General features: G+C 32.8%; 1 protein-coding gene across 1 annotated transcript in view; it reads left to right on the top strand.

Moving 5' to 3' along the window:
• The window catches only part of LOC148609206 (DNA damage-binding protein 1-like), a 31,178-nt gene that overhangs the window by 10,505 nt on the left and 1,890 nt on the right, over positions 1-18,783 (top strand). Inside the window, exons 5-25 of the mRNA XM_088595954.1 lie at positions 962-1,037; positions 3,431-3,545; positions 3,985-4,082; positions 4,803-4,961; positions 5,236-5,319; positions 5,881-6,100; positions 6,506-6,578; positions 7,243-7,351; positions 7,850-8,028; positions 8,379-8,542; positions 9,051-9,158; positions 9,654-9,861; positions 10,138-10,233; positions 11,255-11,493; positions 11,742-11,906; positions 12,237-12,331; positions 12,670-12,840; positions 17,126-17,235; positions 17,411-17,496; positions 17,880-17,963; positions 18,226-18,328. Coding sequence (XP_088452080.1) covers positions 962-1,037; positions 3,431-3,545; positions 3,985-4,082; positions 4,803-4,961; positions 5,236-5,319; positions 5,881-6,100; positions 6,506-6,578; positions 7,243-7,351; positions 7,850-8,028; positions 8,379-8,542; positions 9,051-9,158; positions 9,654-9,861; positions 10,138-10,233; positions 11,255-11,493; positions 11,742-11,906; positions 12,237-12,331; positions 12,670-12,840; positions 17,126-17,235; positions 17,411-17,496; positions 17,880-17,963; positions 18,226-18,328 — 2,742 coding nt within the window. The remainder of the gene's footprint in view (positions 1-961; positions 1,038-3,430; positions 3,546-3,984; positions 4,083-4,802; positions 4,962-5,235; positions 5,320-5,880; positions 6,101-6,505; positions 6,579-7,242; positions 7,352-7,849; positions 8,029-8,378; positions 8,543-9,050; positions 9,159-9,653; positions 9,862-10,137; positions 10,234-11,254; positions 11,494-11,741; positions 11,907-12,236; positions 12,332-12,669; positions 12,841-17,125; positions 17,236-17,410; positions 17,497-17,879; positions 17,964-18,225; positions 18,329-18,783) is intronic.

Raw genomic sequence — 18,783 nt, 5'->3', positions numbered from 1 at the left:
TTTTGTACACAGTAAAACTACTGTGTTCTGATTCATTCAAGCATAAAAACATGTTCATATCTCAATTTTTAAGTTAGTAGTTATCATATAACAGAAGGTAGGTGAAGGATGGACATCTGATTGTTACATACCTGCTCAGTAAATTGTGCAAATGTGCAGAATCATTAGACTACAATTTATTCTATAGGAACAACATGGGTGGTGTATTGTATAACCTTGTCTGTCCATCGGAATTTTGTTGCAGTGCGACTCCCACTTGAATTCTGTATATTTAGTAAGCCATTTCATTTTAGGTGCATCCATTATCTTGCTGTGTTGTAGGACTTCGCCATTTTTCCACTATATTTAGATAAAGAGAATTTTGTCATAAGAATCCTGGCTCCCATTGAATGAATTGATTAAAATTTTGTTTATATCAGCTTCATGAACTGGTATGGGTATACCTAGCACAACAATGCATGCAACTTCATGTTTGGTATTATTGTCCTATTGACTTATAGTTTTTTTTTGTAGCTTTATAAAAATTAAAGTACTTGTTTTTCTGTAATGAATTATTTCTGCTAGACTTACATCAAAGTAATGACACAAGCAGTTTGTAATCTAGTTCAGTTATATAAGGACCTGCCAACAATCATTTTATCCAAAATGGTGAGTAAATATGGTGCCTAAATATTGAAATTCTATCATTATACCCCCACTCCAAAGCAACTACTCATCACAGCGACTTGAAATTTAACACGTTCTTCCTGTAGGTATGCTATGTGATGGGGTCCATTTTCAGAAAAATTTGACATTAACTTCCTGCTTAATGAGGACTTTGTTTATGTTTCTGATAGCTGGGGTATCACTAGTGAGCCATCACTCACAGGTTTCTTGTTTTCTCATGTAAAAGTAAATAGTCTTTCAGTAAATATCTACAATGTCACCTCATGCTAAGAATGATTAGTTGTATTTTTATTAGATTAGAAGAGTTAACAGTTATAGATATACAGTTTCTGCATGGTTGTACAACACCAACTCTAATATTGATACACCAGGTAGGTAGTTTAAATTGCCATTAAACCTTTTAAAAATTACCTGGAGTATTTTTTTAAGTTTGGTATTGTTATATTTTCATAAATTTGTTAAATGTAAAATTTGTCCATACTGCAGACAAAACTGTGAATGGTATTCCTTTTCAACCAGAGGAATTAAAAGGTAGTGGCTGTAAAATTGTCTCTGGTTGTCATTTCTCTAGAATAAATAATTGAACCCCATGCAACGAAGTTCCAGGGGTTACCAGCTATAATGTCTTTTATCCAACCGTCCATCACAACTTTTTGTGGCTTGGGTAGCTTCCATTTTTTAAATACGTCCTTCAAACTTTGGTCAATAGTAGTACCAATTTATACTTGGATGGATAGATTTTCACAGAAATAGATCAAGGGGACCACTTCTTTTTTTAGTGAAATATGAATGACATAGGCTTGTTCTTAGATGGGGCCTTCATCTGTTGACTGAAATACTCCTCATCTTTGCCTCATACAGCAAGACCGCCTTGACATTACTGCTGAGTATTCGTATCTTTGTTTGCCTTCTCAGATATTCTTGAGCTACATGTATATGACAGCTGCTCTGGCTTTTCATATTCTTGCTTAATCATTCTCCCCTTTCTTATCAACTGTGCTTCCTAGATATATGAAGTTTGTTATGTTATACTGGACTCTCCTTCAACCTGAATTGGTTGAATGTGGTGGGTGTTGGTCCACAGAAATTTGGTCTTCTTCCAGTTGACATGTTGATTTTAGTTTCCATTTGTTGTGTATTTTAAAGGAGAGCTAGTTGGTGAATAGTTCATAGCAGTAAAATTTTAGATGAGTTCAATTTTCACAGAAATCAGTCATGAGGGACCACTTCTTCTGGGATTGGGATTTAGTAAAAATTAATGCTTTAGGTTTGTTGCCTTGGTAGCACCTCTATTTTTTACAGACTTTATTTTAACCTTGGTTAATAGTTAGTAGCAATAAAAGCTTGAATGAAATTGATTTTCCCAAAGTTTGTCAAGGTGTACAACTTGTTTGGCTTAATAAAAAAGTCAATGATTTACATGTAGACTTGACACCTATTTTTTTTATGAATATCATTTAAACTTTGGTGAATGATTAGCAGGGATAATAGCTTGGATGGGATTGATTTTCACTGACATCAGTATAGGGGTACACATTCTTTCAGAGAGGACTTAGTTAAAAATTAGTTATTAAGGTTTGTTGCCTGGATAGCAACAACATTTTTAATGGATTTCTTTCTTTGGTGACTGATAAGTAGCAATAAAAATTGATGGAATTGATTTCACATAAAATACTTCTAATACATTATGAATGAAAATTACTGATTCAGTAAAATGTGTCTTTAACTACTTTCTAAGGGAGAGCTCCCCGTGCAGGTCCAGGTGTTAAAAGTATAGGCCTGCAGCAGCACTAAGCTTGTCGTAAAAGGCGACTAAATAGTGCCAGAACCCTAGCCAGGGGCTAGGGCTCTCTGCCAACAAAGCAACTGGGATGTGTGCCCCATGTGGTGGAATGGGGTACCCTTAGTGTGTTACATGCTGGGGTTGCCAGGCTATAATACAGTAAACCTGACCGCAAACCATAGTGGTGCACCATGTTGGGAAAGATGCCACGTTCCTCACAAGTTAAAGAACCCTACTGTGGTATTCTCCCGGAGTAGGAACCATAGGGCTCCGCCACAGGAGGCTAAATTGCCTGATCCTACCCACCTCTCCCTATTTCCAGTGGCAATCAAAATTTGTCGACCCCATTGTCCTTGTGTCCCATCTATTTTTCATTTCATCATCATTTCATGTTCATTTTATCATCAATTTCATGTTCATCGTCTGAATGTAGCTGAAATATCGCTGCTCTGACATTAAATAAAAAAAAACAAACAAACTAAGGGAGAGCAAATTCATGGATACAAAAGACAGATTGTCTTTATATTGAGGTTAATAAGACATAAAATGCTTTGCTGAAGGATTTTTTTTTAAATAATCTTTCAAGACAGGTCATTTGTGAAAATAATGTTCCTATTATAAATATTTTTGATAATTCACACTGTAAAATAAATTGGTAATTTCACTCTCAGACTTTCTCCCGCCAAAAAAAAAGAACTAAACAGCACGACATGTATATCAATCTGCCGTTTACAAAATTTGAATTTTATGTTGAAAAAATGGAAGCAAATAAGTGAGAAAATTATGTAATAAATAAAATAATCAATTGGTTCTCACTCGTGCCAAGAACACATTTAAGATTGAACTCATGTGCAGAACATCTTCTGTACACTTGTTAAATCTAGGCATTGTCTTATTTTGGTTATTCACGCTTTCCAATTAATTATCCTATTATTAGTCATAAAGTGTATACACCTTTACCAATTCTTTTTTTTTTCATAGGATCCTCATGGTAGACATGTAAAGACATATGAGATAAACTTACAGAACAAAGAATTTCAGAAAGGTCCTTGGAAACAGGACAATGTAGAAACAGAAGCTTGTATGGTTATTGCAGGTTAGTAATTCCTTGTTTTCACATGTAGATACAAATGTATAGTCATTCTATGCTAACATTTAAAATCTTAAATCATATAGTTAGACTCAAGTTCACTCCAAATTATGTTGTTGTTATTCTTATCTTAATTATTTTGTATGTTTTATGGTCTATTAAATTTTGTTGAAGTTGTCCTAACAGTTGTGTCAGTATTAAATAGTGAAAAATTGGTGTTTCTAGTAATCAGATTATTTATTTTATTTCCTTGAAATCACCACAAGTTATGATAATTGCTCATATTCTGCCTGTATTATTCAAATGTGATAGGTATCCTGCAAAATTAACAGTGCTTTTATAAACTCATCAATAATACATTGTTATAATAGGAAATGCATGTATGTGCAAAGGTAATTGAAGTACAGTTATTTTTTTTCATTAATATTGATCCATGTGATTTTAGTTCCTGATCCCTTTGGTGGTGCCCTGATTATTGGACAAGAATCCATCACATACCAGAAAGGAGAACACTGCCTGCCTGTAGCTCCTCCTGCTATTAAGGTACTGCTGTGTATTACATCTTTTCCAAACAACCTATTCACCCAATTTTTGTATACTCTGAAATTGCTGGTTTCATAAAATATCAGTGAGACATTTCTCATATCCTGTCTCAACTTAAATTTTGGACAGTAAGAGACTTGAAATTTAAGAACTTAGGAAAATGTCGGGGACTTGTAAAAATCTGAATTCGGAATCTCTTCTGTATTAAGAAAAATTTGTAAACAAAAAATGGGGGTAAGTCATGTAATCACTGTTAGAAATACATTTTTACATCATGATTTTACAGCCAGTATTTTCCTCTATGACTTTCTGTGAATAGGACAACTGATATACATGTATAACCTTTGATGTCCCGTTATGAGTTGTTTTAACAATGGTTTTCTCTGATGCATGCTTATTAATACACATGTATGTTAATACACATGTACATAAATGGTTCCAGCTGTAGATTAATTGGTATAAGTTTTTACCATCAGGTATTCTCCTTAGTTTGTTCATATTTTCATCATTAAATTACACAATATAGATTGTAATGTTTGAAGTGTGGAAACTAACTAAGTCCAAGATTATTTAGGGCTGATATATTGCACTACTGTCAGAATTTACAAATCTGCGTAAAGATAAAAAAAAAAGTAGAAAGCAAACAAATAACACAGATCTTAAAATTGATTTTTTAGAGGTTGTAAATTAGTTTTACATATGTACTTATTATCTTTTAAGCAAAGTTCTTTGACGTGTTATGGTAAAGTAGATGCAAATGGATCTCGTTATCTCCTTGGAGACATGTCTGGGAGATTGTTTTGCTTGTTATTGGAGAAAGAGGAAAAAATGGATTCATCTGTTGTCGTGAAAGACATTAAAGTTGAACTACTTGGTGAGGTAAGTGGCACAAATATATGATATATTTTTTGACAATTTTGTGACCATTTTTTTTAGGGTCTCTTTTAAGTATGGAAATTAACATTATTTATCTCTTAAATGCAATTTCTTCTGACTATTGAGTTAGTATTTAATACTATTATTGTAAGATTTTACTAGGAAAACAACAACTAAAAAGTAATGTCATGGAAATGGGGTTCATTCAAGTAGGCTGTTTATGTATGACATCAAAGGCAGATCATAACATGTTGAAGATATATATTTACCTTTACAGACAACCATAGCAGAATGTATCACTTATTTGGATAATGGTGTTGTATACATAGGATCAAGATTAGGTGATTCACAATTAGTTAAGGTATGGTTGATATACAGTCTCTGTATGTTAAAATAAACTTTCTACATCAACTTAAGGTGATATTTTTGTTGTAATGAGAGTCACTTTCCAATATTGAATAGTACCCTAAAAAAGTTTGAAAAATCAATACCAGTTCTGTCTTATTCTTACATGTTCTCTGTTAATTAACTCTGGTTCAAGTTGAGAGATGAAAGCATTTAGTTTTGTAAACAGAACTGATTTGGAAGAACAAAATGGTTCCTTCATGTACTTAGAATTATGTATAGACATAAAGTCAAAATAAATATGTCTGTTTCCTGCTACTCTACTTACCCTATTTTTTGTGTCTACTTTAATCATTTTATGGCAATTTCCCCCAAACCATTGTTAAAAGTCGAGAGTGTTTCCCCTTTAACTCTATGTAAAATGTTTTTGAAAAATCAAATATTTTCCCTGCCTACCTACCCTATTTTTTTCTAGTAGCAGGAAACAAGACTAATTTTGTTTTGCCAAATAAGGTTATCTTGGTGTAAAATAGCCAATGTTTTACTTTACTAATGCTAACTGTCATTCCTTTTACAGTTAAATGTCAATGCAGATGATCAAGGGTCATATGTTCAAGAAATGGAGCGGTTTACCAACCTTGGTCCAATCTTAGATATGTGTGTAGTTGACCTTGAAAGACAGGGTCAAGGACAACTGGTTACCTGTTCAGGTGCCTACAAGGAAGGTTCTCTACGTATTATTAGGAATGGTATTGGTATCCATGAGCATGCCAGCATAGATCTTCCTGGTATCAAAGGTAATGATTTAGTAAAGCAAATTTATTAAAAAATTAGGAATGCATGAACACCTGGTTAGTTTGATGATTTATACATGTACGTTGTCAGGTTCTGTTAGTACTATTTGTTGTATGATGTCAATATAAGAAATTCTTCTCTCACAGAAACATTAGTTGTAATGCACAGATGAATTCCATTAGTCAACACAGTAATCCCTACCTTGAAAACTTGATATTGAAAATTGAACTATGAAGATATTACAATATCCTAGGCCCAGCACCACAAAAAAGTTTCAATTCTTAGAGTATGCTTAAATGTTTGTGACACCATAAAATCAATGGACTTTGATTTGAGTTACTCTAGAATGTTTTTTTTTTTAATTATATGGTGCCCAGCAACATTTTCCAATCTATTTAATATTTCAGGAATATGGTCCCTGCGAGTTGGTTCAACAGATTATGATGACTTTATTGTTTTGTCCTTTGTAGGGCAAACTAGGTAATCATTTATGATATTAATGGTGAAATTAAATTGTATTAGGGACTTTGATTTTTATTTAATAAAATTGTATCTTTGAAAATCTGATTTCGGTAAGTAATTTACACTGGTCTTAATGGTGTTATTGCACAAATGTTAAGAAATTTGTTATAAAGTTCTTTAGGTGTCAAATCAAGATTGACACCCATGTTTGGATATAATGCTGAGTGATAGATTACATCAATATGAGATGAAGCATTTGTGTTAGGTCAATCAAATTTAGTATACAGTGGCATGAGCATCATTACATCACAATTTCTTATCCACTTCATGGATGTGAGACCCACAGTGACTGTCTGTTGACATTGGAATTTTGTTTTTGATATTTTAATGTAAAATAATATTGAGTAGGTCAGTTTAGCATGAACAGCTTGTGCTAAGCCAATGGTATTTAGTGTATAGTTGCAACAGCATCACTACATTACACTTCCATGACCATGCATTGCCTCTGCAGTCATTTTCAAATTTTGAATAATAGCAATACATCTCTTTGAAAACAGTTTATTTAAGAATTCATCTTAATTTCTTTGTCTACAACAGTAATGTTTTCAATGATCAGGGATGATCTAACATTAGCCTTATGATAGAACTTTCATGTGTGATAACATTAACTTGTGTTTTACAGAGTTTTAATGTTAAGTGGTGAAGAAGTAGAGGAGACAGAATTAGCTGGCTTTGATTCAGATCAACAGACATTTCTATGTGCCAATGTTTCTCATAGTCAGATATTACAGGTACATTCATTCTGTCATCAATCAATTTTTATATTGCAACTTTTCTGTTTGAACAGTTCAAATGCATTGACTGAATACTCATAAGTTACATATGGTCACTGACTGAATATTATTTTCTGTTGTGATGTAACAGTGTTCCATTGTTTTCCTTTTACAGTTTTGTTGCAGCATAAAGTCATTAAACAATGAACTGACTTGACAAAAACTTTGATAGATAAATTTGGGTCCAAGCAATGAAATGCTCGGCACAGCTCGTATTTTCCTGCAGGTCTACTAGTATTCTCATCCATATCAATTTTGTGTCGAGTCAGTGCACTGTTGATTCAAAATTTTATTATTCAGGTACAAAGAAATTATGTTTTCGTACGAAAATAGTGACAAAGATTATTCTTCATGTTGAATAATGACCAACATTAAGTAAATACCTATAAAGTACATTTTTCACCCAATTAATTTATGTTTGAAAATAGTAATATAATTACATGTATTATCTTGTAGGTAACTCAATCAGCAGTACGCTTGATAAACACAGACAGTCGTGCTCTAGTCAGTGAATGGAAACATCCATCCATGAAGAATATAAGTTTAGCGAGCAGTAACACTACACAAGTGGTCATTGCTGTTGGAAGCGAACTCTTTCTCATCAGTATATTACCAGGAGAACTTAGACAAATAGGGTAGGTTAATAGTGAAGATGTAATATTCTGAAATACTTCAACAACCATCATAGAGCAAATGTATGAAATACTACTCAGTACTGTACTATTACATGTATCCTTTGTCAAATCGTGTGTTTTGTATATCATTTAATACAATAGTCATTCTTAACCTATGTACATATCTTGATTCTAGATGTTTGTTGTCGTGTGGAGAAAGACCTTTCTTTCATGCTAGATTTCTATTGAATCAAAGTTGCACGTTGGTTTGAACAACAAATTTAGAACAACTTCGAATGAACAGAAGGGCTTTGATCAAACATTGAATAAAGTTCATGTTTGATGTCTGATCATATTGATTAATATTACAGAACAACAACAATGGCGCATGAAGTAGCTTGTATTGACATTACACCTCTTAGGGAAGGGGAAGACCAGGCCACACTATGTGCCGTTGGTCTGTGGACAGATATTTCTGCAAGAGTGTTGCGTTTACCCTCATTTGAAAGTCTTCATGTTGAAATGCTTGGAGGAGGTATGGTTTAAAAAATATATTCTGATATGTTAAAGTTAGGAATGGCACTGGTCAAATTATACTTGATACATGTAGATGTACATGTACATTGGGATTGTGTTTTAACTTTCATGTATTATAAATAACACCTTGGCAAGCCTCTATACCACTTTTATATGGATTTTAATATCTAAATCCTATTGGTTAGTGAAGTAGGAATTGATGTGTGTCTTGACACTAGGTAGTTAAACATTTTATATTATGTATGTGAGCAGGAATGTTACAATCTATTTGTCATTGTCTTAAAGTATTTTGTAGATTTTTAACTATGATCAGAATACAGTATTAAAACATCTGAATATACTTGATAAATTTGCAAGTTAAAGATGTAAGAAGGTATTATTTTTCTGATAAATTATCTTTTAAATCTTTAATTTGAAGTTTGTACTTTTTTATTCTTATATGATATATTATTAAACACACTTAATTTAGGTGTTTTATTCTATGTTTTTTTTGTTTTTTTTTTCAGAGATAATTCCTCGATCAATTTTGATGGCTACTTTTGAGAATATACAGTACCTGTTGTGTGCATTAGGCGATGGATCTCTGTTTTATTTTAACTTAAATGTAGATACTGGTATGTTGTTTTGAAAATATCTCTGTTGTTATAAACAATAAGTCTGGGTATGTTTATAATGCAAACTTGAGAATCAATGAAGAATCTGTCTTTTTTTATGCAGTTGATTAGAAATCTGACATTTAATGGGACATTAATGTGTAGTTATAAAAGCTAATTATCATAAATGGTTGTCCTTCAAACCTTCTAAAAGCTATTAATATAGATGCTACAAAACTTGTTACCTTAAAAACCTTTAATCAATATTGTACACAATTGTAAAAAAAGTGCTATCTATACACTGTCTGTCTGTCTGTTTGTTCACAAATTATGTGAATACTCAAAGAACACTTTGAAGGACTTAAATAGTTATGGGCTCTATCAATCGATATTATTAAGTGAATTAGGGGGCTAGATTATTATGTGCTTTATTGCAGCTGTGTATTTGACAATGTAATAACATTAACTTCAATTGGAACATTTCAAACTTCAATAACATTTTAAATCTTCTTTCAGGTTATTTCTGTGATAAAAGGAAAGTGACATTAGGCACCCAGCCAACAGTGCTACGAACATTTAAATCTTTATCTACAACTAATGTATTTGCTTGTTCAGATCGTCCTACCGTTATTTATTCTAGTAATCATAAACTTGTATTTTCTAATGTAAATCTGAAGGAAGTAAATCATATGTGTCCATTAAACTCTGAAGGATACCCAGACAGGTGAGGCATACATTAGAGATAAATTTTTAAATAATATTCAATTTTTTTTTGTTAAATAAATTTGATTTTTGTAGTTTTGAAAACTATTTAACTTTCAATTTCCAAAACTTAAATTTGTATACACTGCTTTTCTAATGCAATTTCATATTTATAGTAAAATAACTTCAGTTATCATTCAGTTACCATTTGATGGTGAAAAAACCTGATTGTACCTATATTTGTTCATGTAGTTGCTGTGACATTATAACTGTTAACAATTTTGTTTTCCTTTAATAGTTTAGCGCTTGCAAATGACAACACGTTAACCATCGGTACTATTGATGAAATACAGAAATTACATATTAGAACTATCAATCTGTATGAATCTCCAAGGTATGGTTACTGTCGACAGTAAAACGAATGTGTGTAAAGTGCTTCTTAGACAACAGCCTCACAAGTAAAATCAGGAGGAAGTGCTCATAAGATAGCTATTATATGAGAAATAAAGAATTTATAACCACTGAGAGGGCTAGACAGGGACATCTTTGATGCTCAAGGGTGAGATTTCAACCTCCATAACAAGGCTCTGAAATCTTACCCAAGGATGCCTGAGGTTTCCTTACCTTGCATTTTCCTTTCGGTGTTTAATTATTTTTCTCACTTTTTAATTTGCATTTATGATTAGTTTGCCAATTTGGAACAACCTGCTTGTTAAAATTTCTTCGTATCTTTTACATATAAAGGAATTGCCTACCCTTACGATTTTGGTGTAAGGCTCACAAATTTTTAAGCCATCTTAATTTTTTTTGATTTCTGGAATTTTTTTCAGTTCCATTCTGTCTTTTTTATTTGACTACAAAACTATTGTACATATGGTAATTTCAGGTTTTAAAAAAAGCCTTAAAAAAAGGATGTCTGTATATATATATAGTTGTGAAGAAAATTCTGATGCCTCAGCTAAGACCCAATGGTCAATTGATAATTATCATTCATATGTGTGATAAGATCAGCTAATCAACCTTGCTATTTTGTAAGGTAAATCTTACTACTTTCATCAGAAAGGGGCAGGCAAGCCTGTTTATTGTGTGGTCACAAATATCTCGTTTTACCCATTGGTGAGATTAGGAAGTCTCATATGACTTGAAATATGGAAATCTTTGACTTTTTTGTGAGGAGGTAGTCTTTCCAACCAGACAATTACTAACTGAAAGCATTGAACAATTTATCAGCATTAACATGATGAAGGATGTTTATTCCAATACTACTCATTGCTTACATTTTTGTGTAGAAAAAAATAACTTTGAAACTCTAGTTTATATTTATATTTTTGTGGGGAAATGAGAAAAAGTTTCAAAGTACATTTGATAATATCTGAAGACTATTTTATCATAAGTAAGCCCAACTTGTATTTCAGGCGTATTGCCTACCAGGAGGCATCTCAGACATTTGGTGTAATAGCAATGAGAATGGATCTCCAGGATAGTAATGGACAAACTCCATCACGACCAAGTGCTAGTACTCATGCTGCCATGATGACATCTAGTTCTAGTGGGAAGATGGTGACCACTGGTACCAGTACCATGGGAGAACACTCGTATGGTGATGAGGTTGAAGTTCACTCATTACTTGTCATTGATCAACATACATTTGAAGGTAAAATTATCACTACGAGTTCTTGCTAAAGACCCTGTATGGTTGATCGACTTTCTTCAAGTTAATACTGGACACATACTTGTGAAATGTAATATTTGTTTTCCAGAATCTTGATGTAATGATCTATACATGTATTTAACCATCTTAATCTATATATAGAAGAAATTCTTTCCTTAATTATCATTTTTTTCATAAATGGGACATAAGTGATATTGTCTCCATTATCTTTTAAAATTTTTATTTTCAAGTCCATCATGCCCATCAGTTGATGTCTAACGAGTTTGCCACCAGTTTGATATCAGCCAAGTTTGGTGATGACCCAAACACATACTTTGTAGTAGGTACAGCATTAGTTCACCCTGAAGAAGGAGAACCAAAGCAAGGAAGAATAATTATCTTTCATTTTAATGATGGTAAGCTAAAATAATAATCACAGTTTACAATCTGACTATAAAATTTTCATATTTCACTCTGTTGTTATTAAGATTTAATTCTAGATAGCATTTTAAACATACATGTAGGTTTCAGACAGACTAAAGAGTAAAATCAACTGCTGAAATGATGACATTATTTGGTAAACTATTCATTCTTTAAAAAAAAACATGTTAGGTGTAAGAATTAGTGTAGTGTAAAAAAAAATTCCTGAGATTTTTTATTAGTAAAGAAAAGAGAATCTTGTTTAGACTTGACCTTTTTGTATTAGGTTTGATGTCCATTGAAATATAAAAACTGTATGATTGTAGGTAAACTGAATCAAGTAGCAGAAAAAGACATTAAGGGAGCTGCCTACAGTCTGGTGGAATTTAATGGAAAGTTACTTGCTAGTATAAATAGTACTGTAAGTTAGGTAGAATCAAGTATTTTTTTTGGCTACATTGGCATTCTGATTATTAAGTTTTTATGATGATCACATGTATCAGTGGTGGATCAAGAAATTCCATTGGCGGAGTGGTCAAGTGAAGTCCTGTGGATATTTTATGGTCCAAACTGTTTTAGTAGTAGGGTGACCTGGGCCCTTCAAGGTCCCCTTTCATCTGTCTATGATTACAAAAATATAAATATCAGTTAAATTCTTGTTTCATTGCTGATCTTATAATTATAGAAGTTTATAATGTTGGAACTTTTATACGAGACCACCTGCTATACATGTAACATTCTAACATTATTAATTTAAAGGTGAGATTATTTGAATGGACAGCAGAGAAAGAGTTAAGATTAGAGTGTAGTAATTTCAACAACATAATAGCCTTATACCTAAAGACAAAAGGAGACTTTGCATTGGTTGGTGACCTGATGAGATCCATCACATTACTACTTTACAAACCTATGGAGGGAACGTTTGAAGAGGTATGATTGTGATTTGAAAATGTTGAAGGTAGGTTATTCAGGATATACCTACATGTTAAATTAAAATGCAGACATCTTTCAAAGTGTAAAAATAGTACAAACTTTGTGAAACAAAAATTCCATGTGCGTGTCAAGAAATAAACAAATTTTGCGTAGTAAGTTGGTCACCAATTTATGTTCATTTTTTACCTTTCAGCTTATGCATTTATTGATAGCGTAGATTATATTGATAAACAATGTTTGTTGATTATGTTTTATTACTTAGTTTATTCTAATAAAGTTGGTTGGTGATTTTCTATCTGCATCATTTCATTCATGCATGCAAACATCTGACGTAATCACACTTCCTGTCACGGGTTTATCTAAAATAAACACAACAACTTCGATACCGAAGATATTGGGCAATTAACTTTAATGACACAAACCTTATAGCCGGTACTGCTGATACCTGTTGATTAGTTTATGACAGCTTGGATGTGGGGACGTGTGGATTAGTTGATTATATAACGACAGCTCACCCCTCGTAAAATGATTCTTTTGATCATCTTTAATAAATGGCAATATAAAAAGCTTTTTTAATTGATGAATTGTTTATTAAGTAGTTAATTAATTTATGGGTGATATAAATGGGGCTGTAAATTTAGTTAAACCATTCAGAAGTAAAATGGGTAAAGTTAGAACAGCCTACACGGCAAAAGAAAAGTTATAGGTGATAGCCTTTGCAGAAGCAAGTGGCAACCGAGCCGCAGGCAGAGAATTCTCTGTTTCAGAGAGTTCAGTAAGAGAGTGGCGTAATTCAAAAGACCATCTGCTAAAATTGCCAAAACATAAAAAAGCAGAAAGGGGAAAGTCGGCTAAGTGGCCACAATTAGAAAAGATTCTTATTGATTGGTGTACTGAAGTCAGACAGCAAGGTGTAGCTATATTAACGACTGATCTACAACTGAAGGCCAAAATCATCGCCAAGGACCAACAAATTATTAACTTCAAGGCATCAGAGAGTTGGACATATGCCTTCTTACGCAGAAGCAACCTATCCATATGCAGTTGTACTCACATTTCACAACATCTGTCAGAGGACTACGAGGACAAACTACTAGATTTCCAGCATTTCATCATAAAACAACACAGACTCAACAACTTTGAACTTAGTCAGATAGGGAACGCTGACCAAACGCCTATCACATTCGACCTGCTATACTCAAACACATTCAATGAGAAGGGTGCTAAGACATAACATCTCAACTACTGGCAATGAGAAAAACAGATTTACTATTATGCTCGCCTGCATAGCTGATGGAGGGAAGCTTCCACCTTACATTATCTTAAAAAAAGACAATGCCTAAAAATGACTTTCCAACTGATGTAGTTGTATGTGTACAAGCTAAATGCTCGATGGATGACGAGTTAACTAAAGACTGGATATTAAAAAACCGTATGGAGACGGTGACCTGGATCACTCAAGAAATCACTGCTAGTTTTAGATGCCTTCAGATGCCACAAGTCCGACGATGAAAAACCAAGACACAACCCTCAGCATTATACCCGGTGGCATCACCAGTTTACTGCAACCAATAGATGTCGGCATAAATCGACCAGGAAAACTGAGACAGAAATGGAACAACTGGATGTTAGAGAGACCACACACTTCACACCATCAGGACTTTGCAGGAAACCCACTCTATAAATATCTGCCAATGGATCCTGGATGACTGGACTTCACTGGATCCCAACTTCATCATCAAGTCTTTCAAGAAGTGTTGCATCTCAAATGCAATGGATAGTACAGAAAACAATGAGGAACATGTGAACACAACACTTACTACAACTAAAACAGAAGACGAATCAGCTGACAGTGATGACGATGATGCTGATCTCACATACAACGATAGTGAGTTCCCGTTGACTGAACAGCAGTATATGGACCTGTTCCAGTCTGATGATTAATCCGACGAAGAATTTTTAGGCTTTTAAATGAACATTTCTTATAATGACATTAACATTTTTATCTGCTTTATGTTGGAATGTACAAGTATTGTGTAGTGCTTGAAACTGTTATATGATTAATAAATATTTTGCCTTGTAAAAATGAAATGTACTGGATAAAAGATATATTAAGTAATGTGCTTGAAAACTTTATCACATACCATGTGCTTGTGTTTGATATTAAAAATATTTAATCTAGTGCTGCTTCTTGTTATTGTTATGCAACATCATATTATATAATAAATTATGTAATCAACCCTCTGTCTTCCTAATTTCTTTTAATTAATACTGGTATAGAGAATTTTAGTAACAAGGTCAAAACGTCATCAGGTTTTAGCTTTCTCCCTGTACCATAATATTATGTTGTGCAGTAAAATGGCAGACCCTATCAAAACTTCAAAGGAATACGGCTGAAAACACAATAAAATATGCTATCCAATACACAAAAAGAATATCTTAGTAACATTAAAAATCTTTTTTGTTTCAAGAAAGAATTTATTATGCATGGAACATTTGAAAACTGGTGGTCAATGCCGATATCAGTGTCGATCCTGGGAAAGCAAACATGATGGTCTCCTCACAATCTCACCAGAAAAAAGTACTGAAAAAAAAAACCTGAAACAAATAGTTTTGGTGTATACCACGCACACCCCTTTCTGCATCTTGGATAAAGTTAAAAAGTGTGAGGTATACACAGAAGAAATCAGTGTCATGGTAAACTTGTATATCAAAAATGATGTCATAATCTGCAAGCTTTTAGAAAAAAAAAGTCCGAAAAACAGTTATTTCTGTGAATTTAGCTAAGTTCAAGGCCTGTAATTTTGGTAAAAATCATGGGAGCAGAACGATCTACAGACTTGTCCTGTAACTTATCATGGTGAATTTAAAGACTAAAAATCATGTCAATATCTGCAAATGTTCAGAAAAAAGGTCAGGAAAACTGTTATTTTGCTAAGTTCAAGGCACATAATTTTCTATAAAAATCATAAGAGCAGAATGAAAATTTAACTTGACCTGTAACTTATCATGGTGAATTTATGTATCAAAAATCATATCATTATCTGCAAGCGTTTAGAAAAAGAGTCCAAAAAACTCAAGGCCCTTAATTTCGTTGAAAATCATCAGATTGGAATGAAATGTCAATTGGAGTGACGATGATGAAGTGGCTATTTTTTTTTTTTTTTAAATGATAGCGATGAGATGATGAGGAGTTTTGATATTTTGGACCAAAAGAAATAAATATAAATTGAAATGTACTTTGCCCCTAAGTGATTTTTCTCCCAATTCTGATAGGGATTTCCCAGATGATCTCAGCAATGGATGGGTGCTAAATGACACTGACGTTTACCTGAAAAAATAAATCAAACAAAGATGTTGTGCCACGTGGAACTCCTTTAGATTTTCTAAAACAGTTAATTGATGATGACTTCATGAATATCATTGTTCGAAAAACAAACTGATACACGGAAACAAAGGCCAAGAATGATTTTTTTAGCATTCCTTTGATGTTTTCATAGTTACCAAGTTTGTGACTTATCTGTGTCATACCTTGATATTTACCTGTGACTTTCTAATTTTTGAATGTGTGAAATGTTTTCTTTAGTTTTATGTTTACATGTCTTTAATGAAGTTTAATATTGATAGAAGTGTTCCAAGATGGAAACAAACTTTAGAATCCCACTTTAACATATAACTTTTATTAGTCCAAGATCAAAAGCAACAAAGATATGCTCATTCAAATATAGTAAGCACAATATTTTTTTTTTCAATTTTTTATTCAGCATTGCACCATAAAACAATAGAAAATAGCATTGCAGCTTAAGGATTAAAGTGGGAGAAAATTGTCTTGAAGATATGCACCTCCTATTTTGGAAAAGTTTGATTATGTTTTCTTACAGTTTTAGAGTGTTTAACTTTGCCATTTTCAGCAGTATACATGTATGCTATCATTAGTAAATTACTTAAGGAAATTTGTAACCCATATTGTAGTGTTTTTACTTGCTTAGTGTTTAGATACTTAAGTGCTTATGAATAGGAAAGTGATAAAGGTCCAGACTTGTATTGGTCTTGTTGATCATGAAAGCCACATTGTCCGTTTTCATAGTATTAGTTGTTTTCACAAAAAAATTGTAAGTGTATTATCAACCTTAATTTATGATGTCAAAATAGAAAATATCTTTGTTACCTCATTAATTATGATCAATTTTTCCCTTACAACTTTTTGTGAACTCAACCACTGGTATGAAAAAGCCAACAAAGTAGTTGAACAAAATAGTGAAAAATGTAAATTATATTGCAGATTGCCAGGGATTGTAATCCTAACTGGATGACATCAGTAGAAATCTTAGATGATGATAATTTTCTTGGGTCAGAAAATTCATTCAACCTCTTCACATGCCAGAAGGACAGGTAGGTCATTTCTTTGTTACATATTGGTATATGGAAACATCTCTTTTCATGTGATCTTAAATTTTGGCAACTGTCTTGAAAGTATCAAAAAAAATATGTGTACTTAATTATTGTGAGTAACATGCATCTTGAAGGTTTTAAACTAAATTCAAACTAAGTTTTTTCTTTATTCCAGTGCTGCAACTACAGATGAAGAAAGACAAAATTTACAAGAAGTTGGTTTGTTCCATCTTGGGGAATTTGTTAATGTTTTTAGGCATGGTACGCATTTTGTTGAGTTAAAAACTCTAATTACGTGTAAGATATTTCACACTTAAGAAATCTAGAAAAAAGTCACTGCTAAACTTTCAACTGGCAAGATGAGGTCTTACATTCCCAGGAAGGCAAACATGACTGATAGCTGTCTATCCTTCATATTTCTTACGGACAGCCTTTTTCACAGAAGAATATACAGGGATGATGAAAAGTACATGTAAATTTTTACTCATTCAGTTGCATGGTTTAATATATGTATGCGCATAACTCTAGAGATTGAAACAGTCAAATATTTCATGAGATCAAGTACCTGTCAGTGCTGTGTCATTTGAACTTATTGTTTGTCCACTAAGGAGTAGTATTAGAAATATTTGATCTTAATCTTTCAGGTTCTTTGGTTATGCAACATGCTTTAGAAAGTAGTACACCTACACAAGGCTCTGTTTTGTATGGTACAGTGAATGGGGCCATTGGTGAGTTTAGCAAAAATAGTAATGAGAGAAATCTTATTCATAAAAAATTACTCTCATGAACATGCTTTAATAGTAGTTTTAATGATGGATTTTTATAAAGTGAACTGTTGTGATGACATTTTTGTTTAGATCAGAAAGTCTTCTGTTCATTTTTGAATAAAAAACCATATATATTATGGTTGTATATCTTCAATAAGCACTCCCTTGAGAGTGAAAAGTAAATCATCCTGTTGGTCTAATTACTAAATGTTGATGTTAACAGGTTTGGTGACTCAAGTACCACAAGACTTCTTTAACTTCCTGTCAGATGTACAAACTAGACTAGCCAAGGTTATCAAGAGTGTTGGTAAAATAGACCATTCTTTGTATCCTTTTATGGAAATAATATTTACTGGTTTTTAATTACTACACCCCACACAACAAAGTTTTGACAGGTTTTTTAGTGTTTTTGATTGGTCTGTCATTACTACTTTGTGAGTGCAACAATTCCATTCATCTATGCAGATTCACGACTGAGTGCAAATAACATCTTGCCAAATAAATTTTTAAAAAAAAGGTTCCAGGGGCAGGATTTCCTGGCTGAGCAACTCAACTTAGACCTGTAATACACAAGATCTGTGTCAAATATGGGGATACTTTGGGTTAGTTAGCACACTTGCTAAGGTTCTTTCATATTACTTGTCTTTTCATTGTCTCACAAAATAATGATGTTGGTTATCCAGGAAATAGGAGTATGAAGTATTACAACTAAATTCAAAAGTATAACTTGTAAAAAATTGGGGATTATGATTGAAATAATTAGTCTGTGGAGATATTTACA

Source organism: Perna viridis, chromosome 8, assembly GCF_037379345.1.
Source record: "Perna viridis isolate PV_CMFRI_1.1 ecotype Kerala chromosome 8, ASM3737934v1, whole genome shotgun sequence".
NCBI classification, from domain to species: domain Eukaryota; kingdom Metazoa; phylum Mollusca; class Bivalvia; order Mytilida; family Mytilidae; genus Perna; species Perna viridis.
Note: the sequence above shows the minus strand (reverse complement) of the source record. Positions and strands in the feature narration are given on the sequence as shown.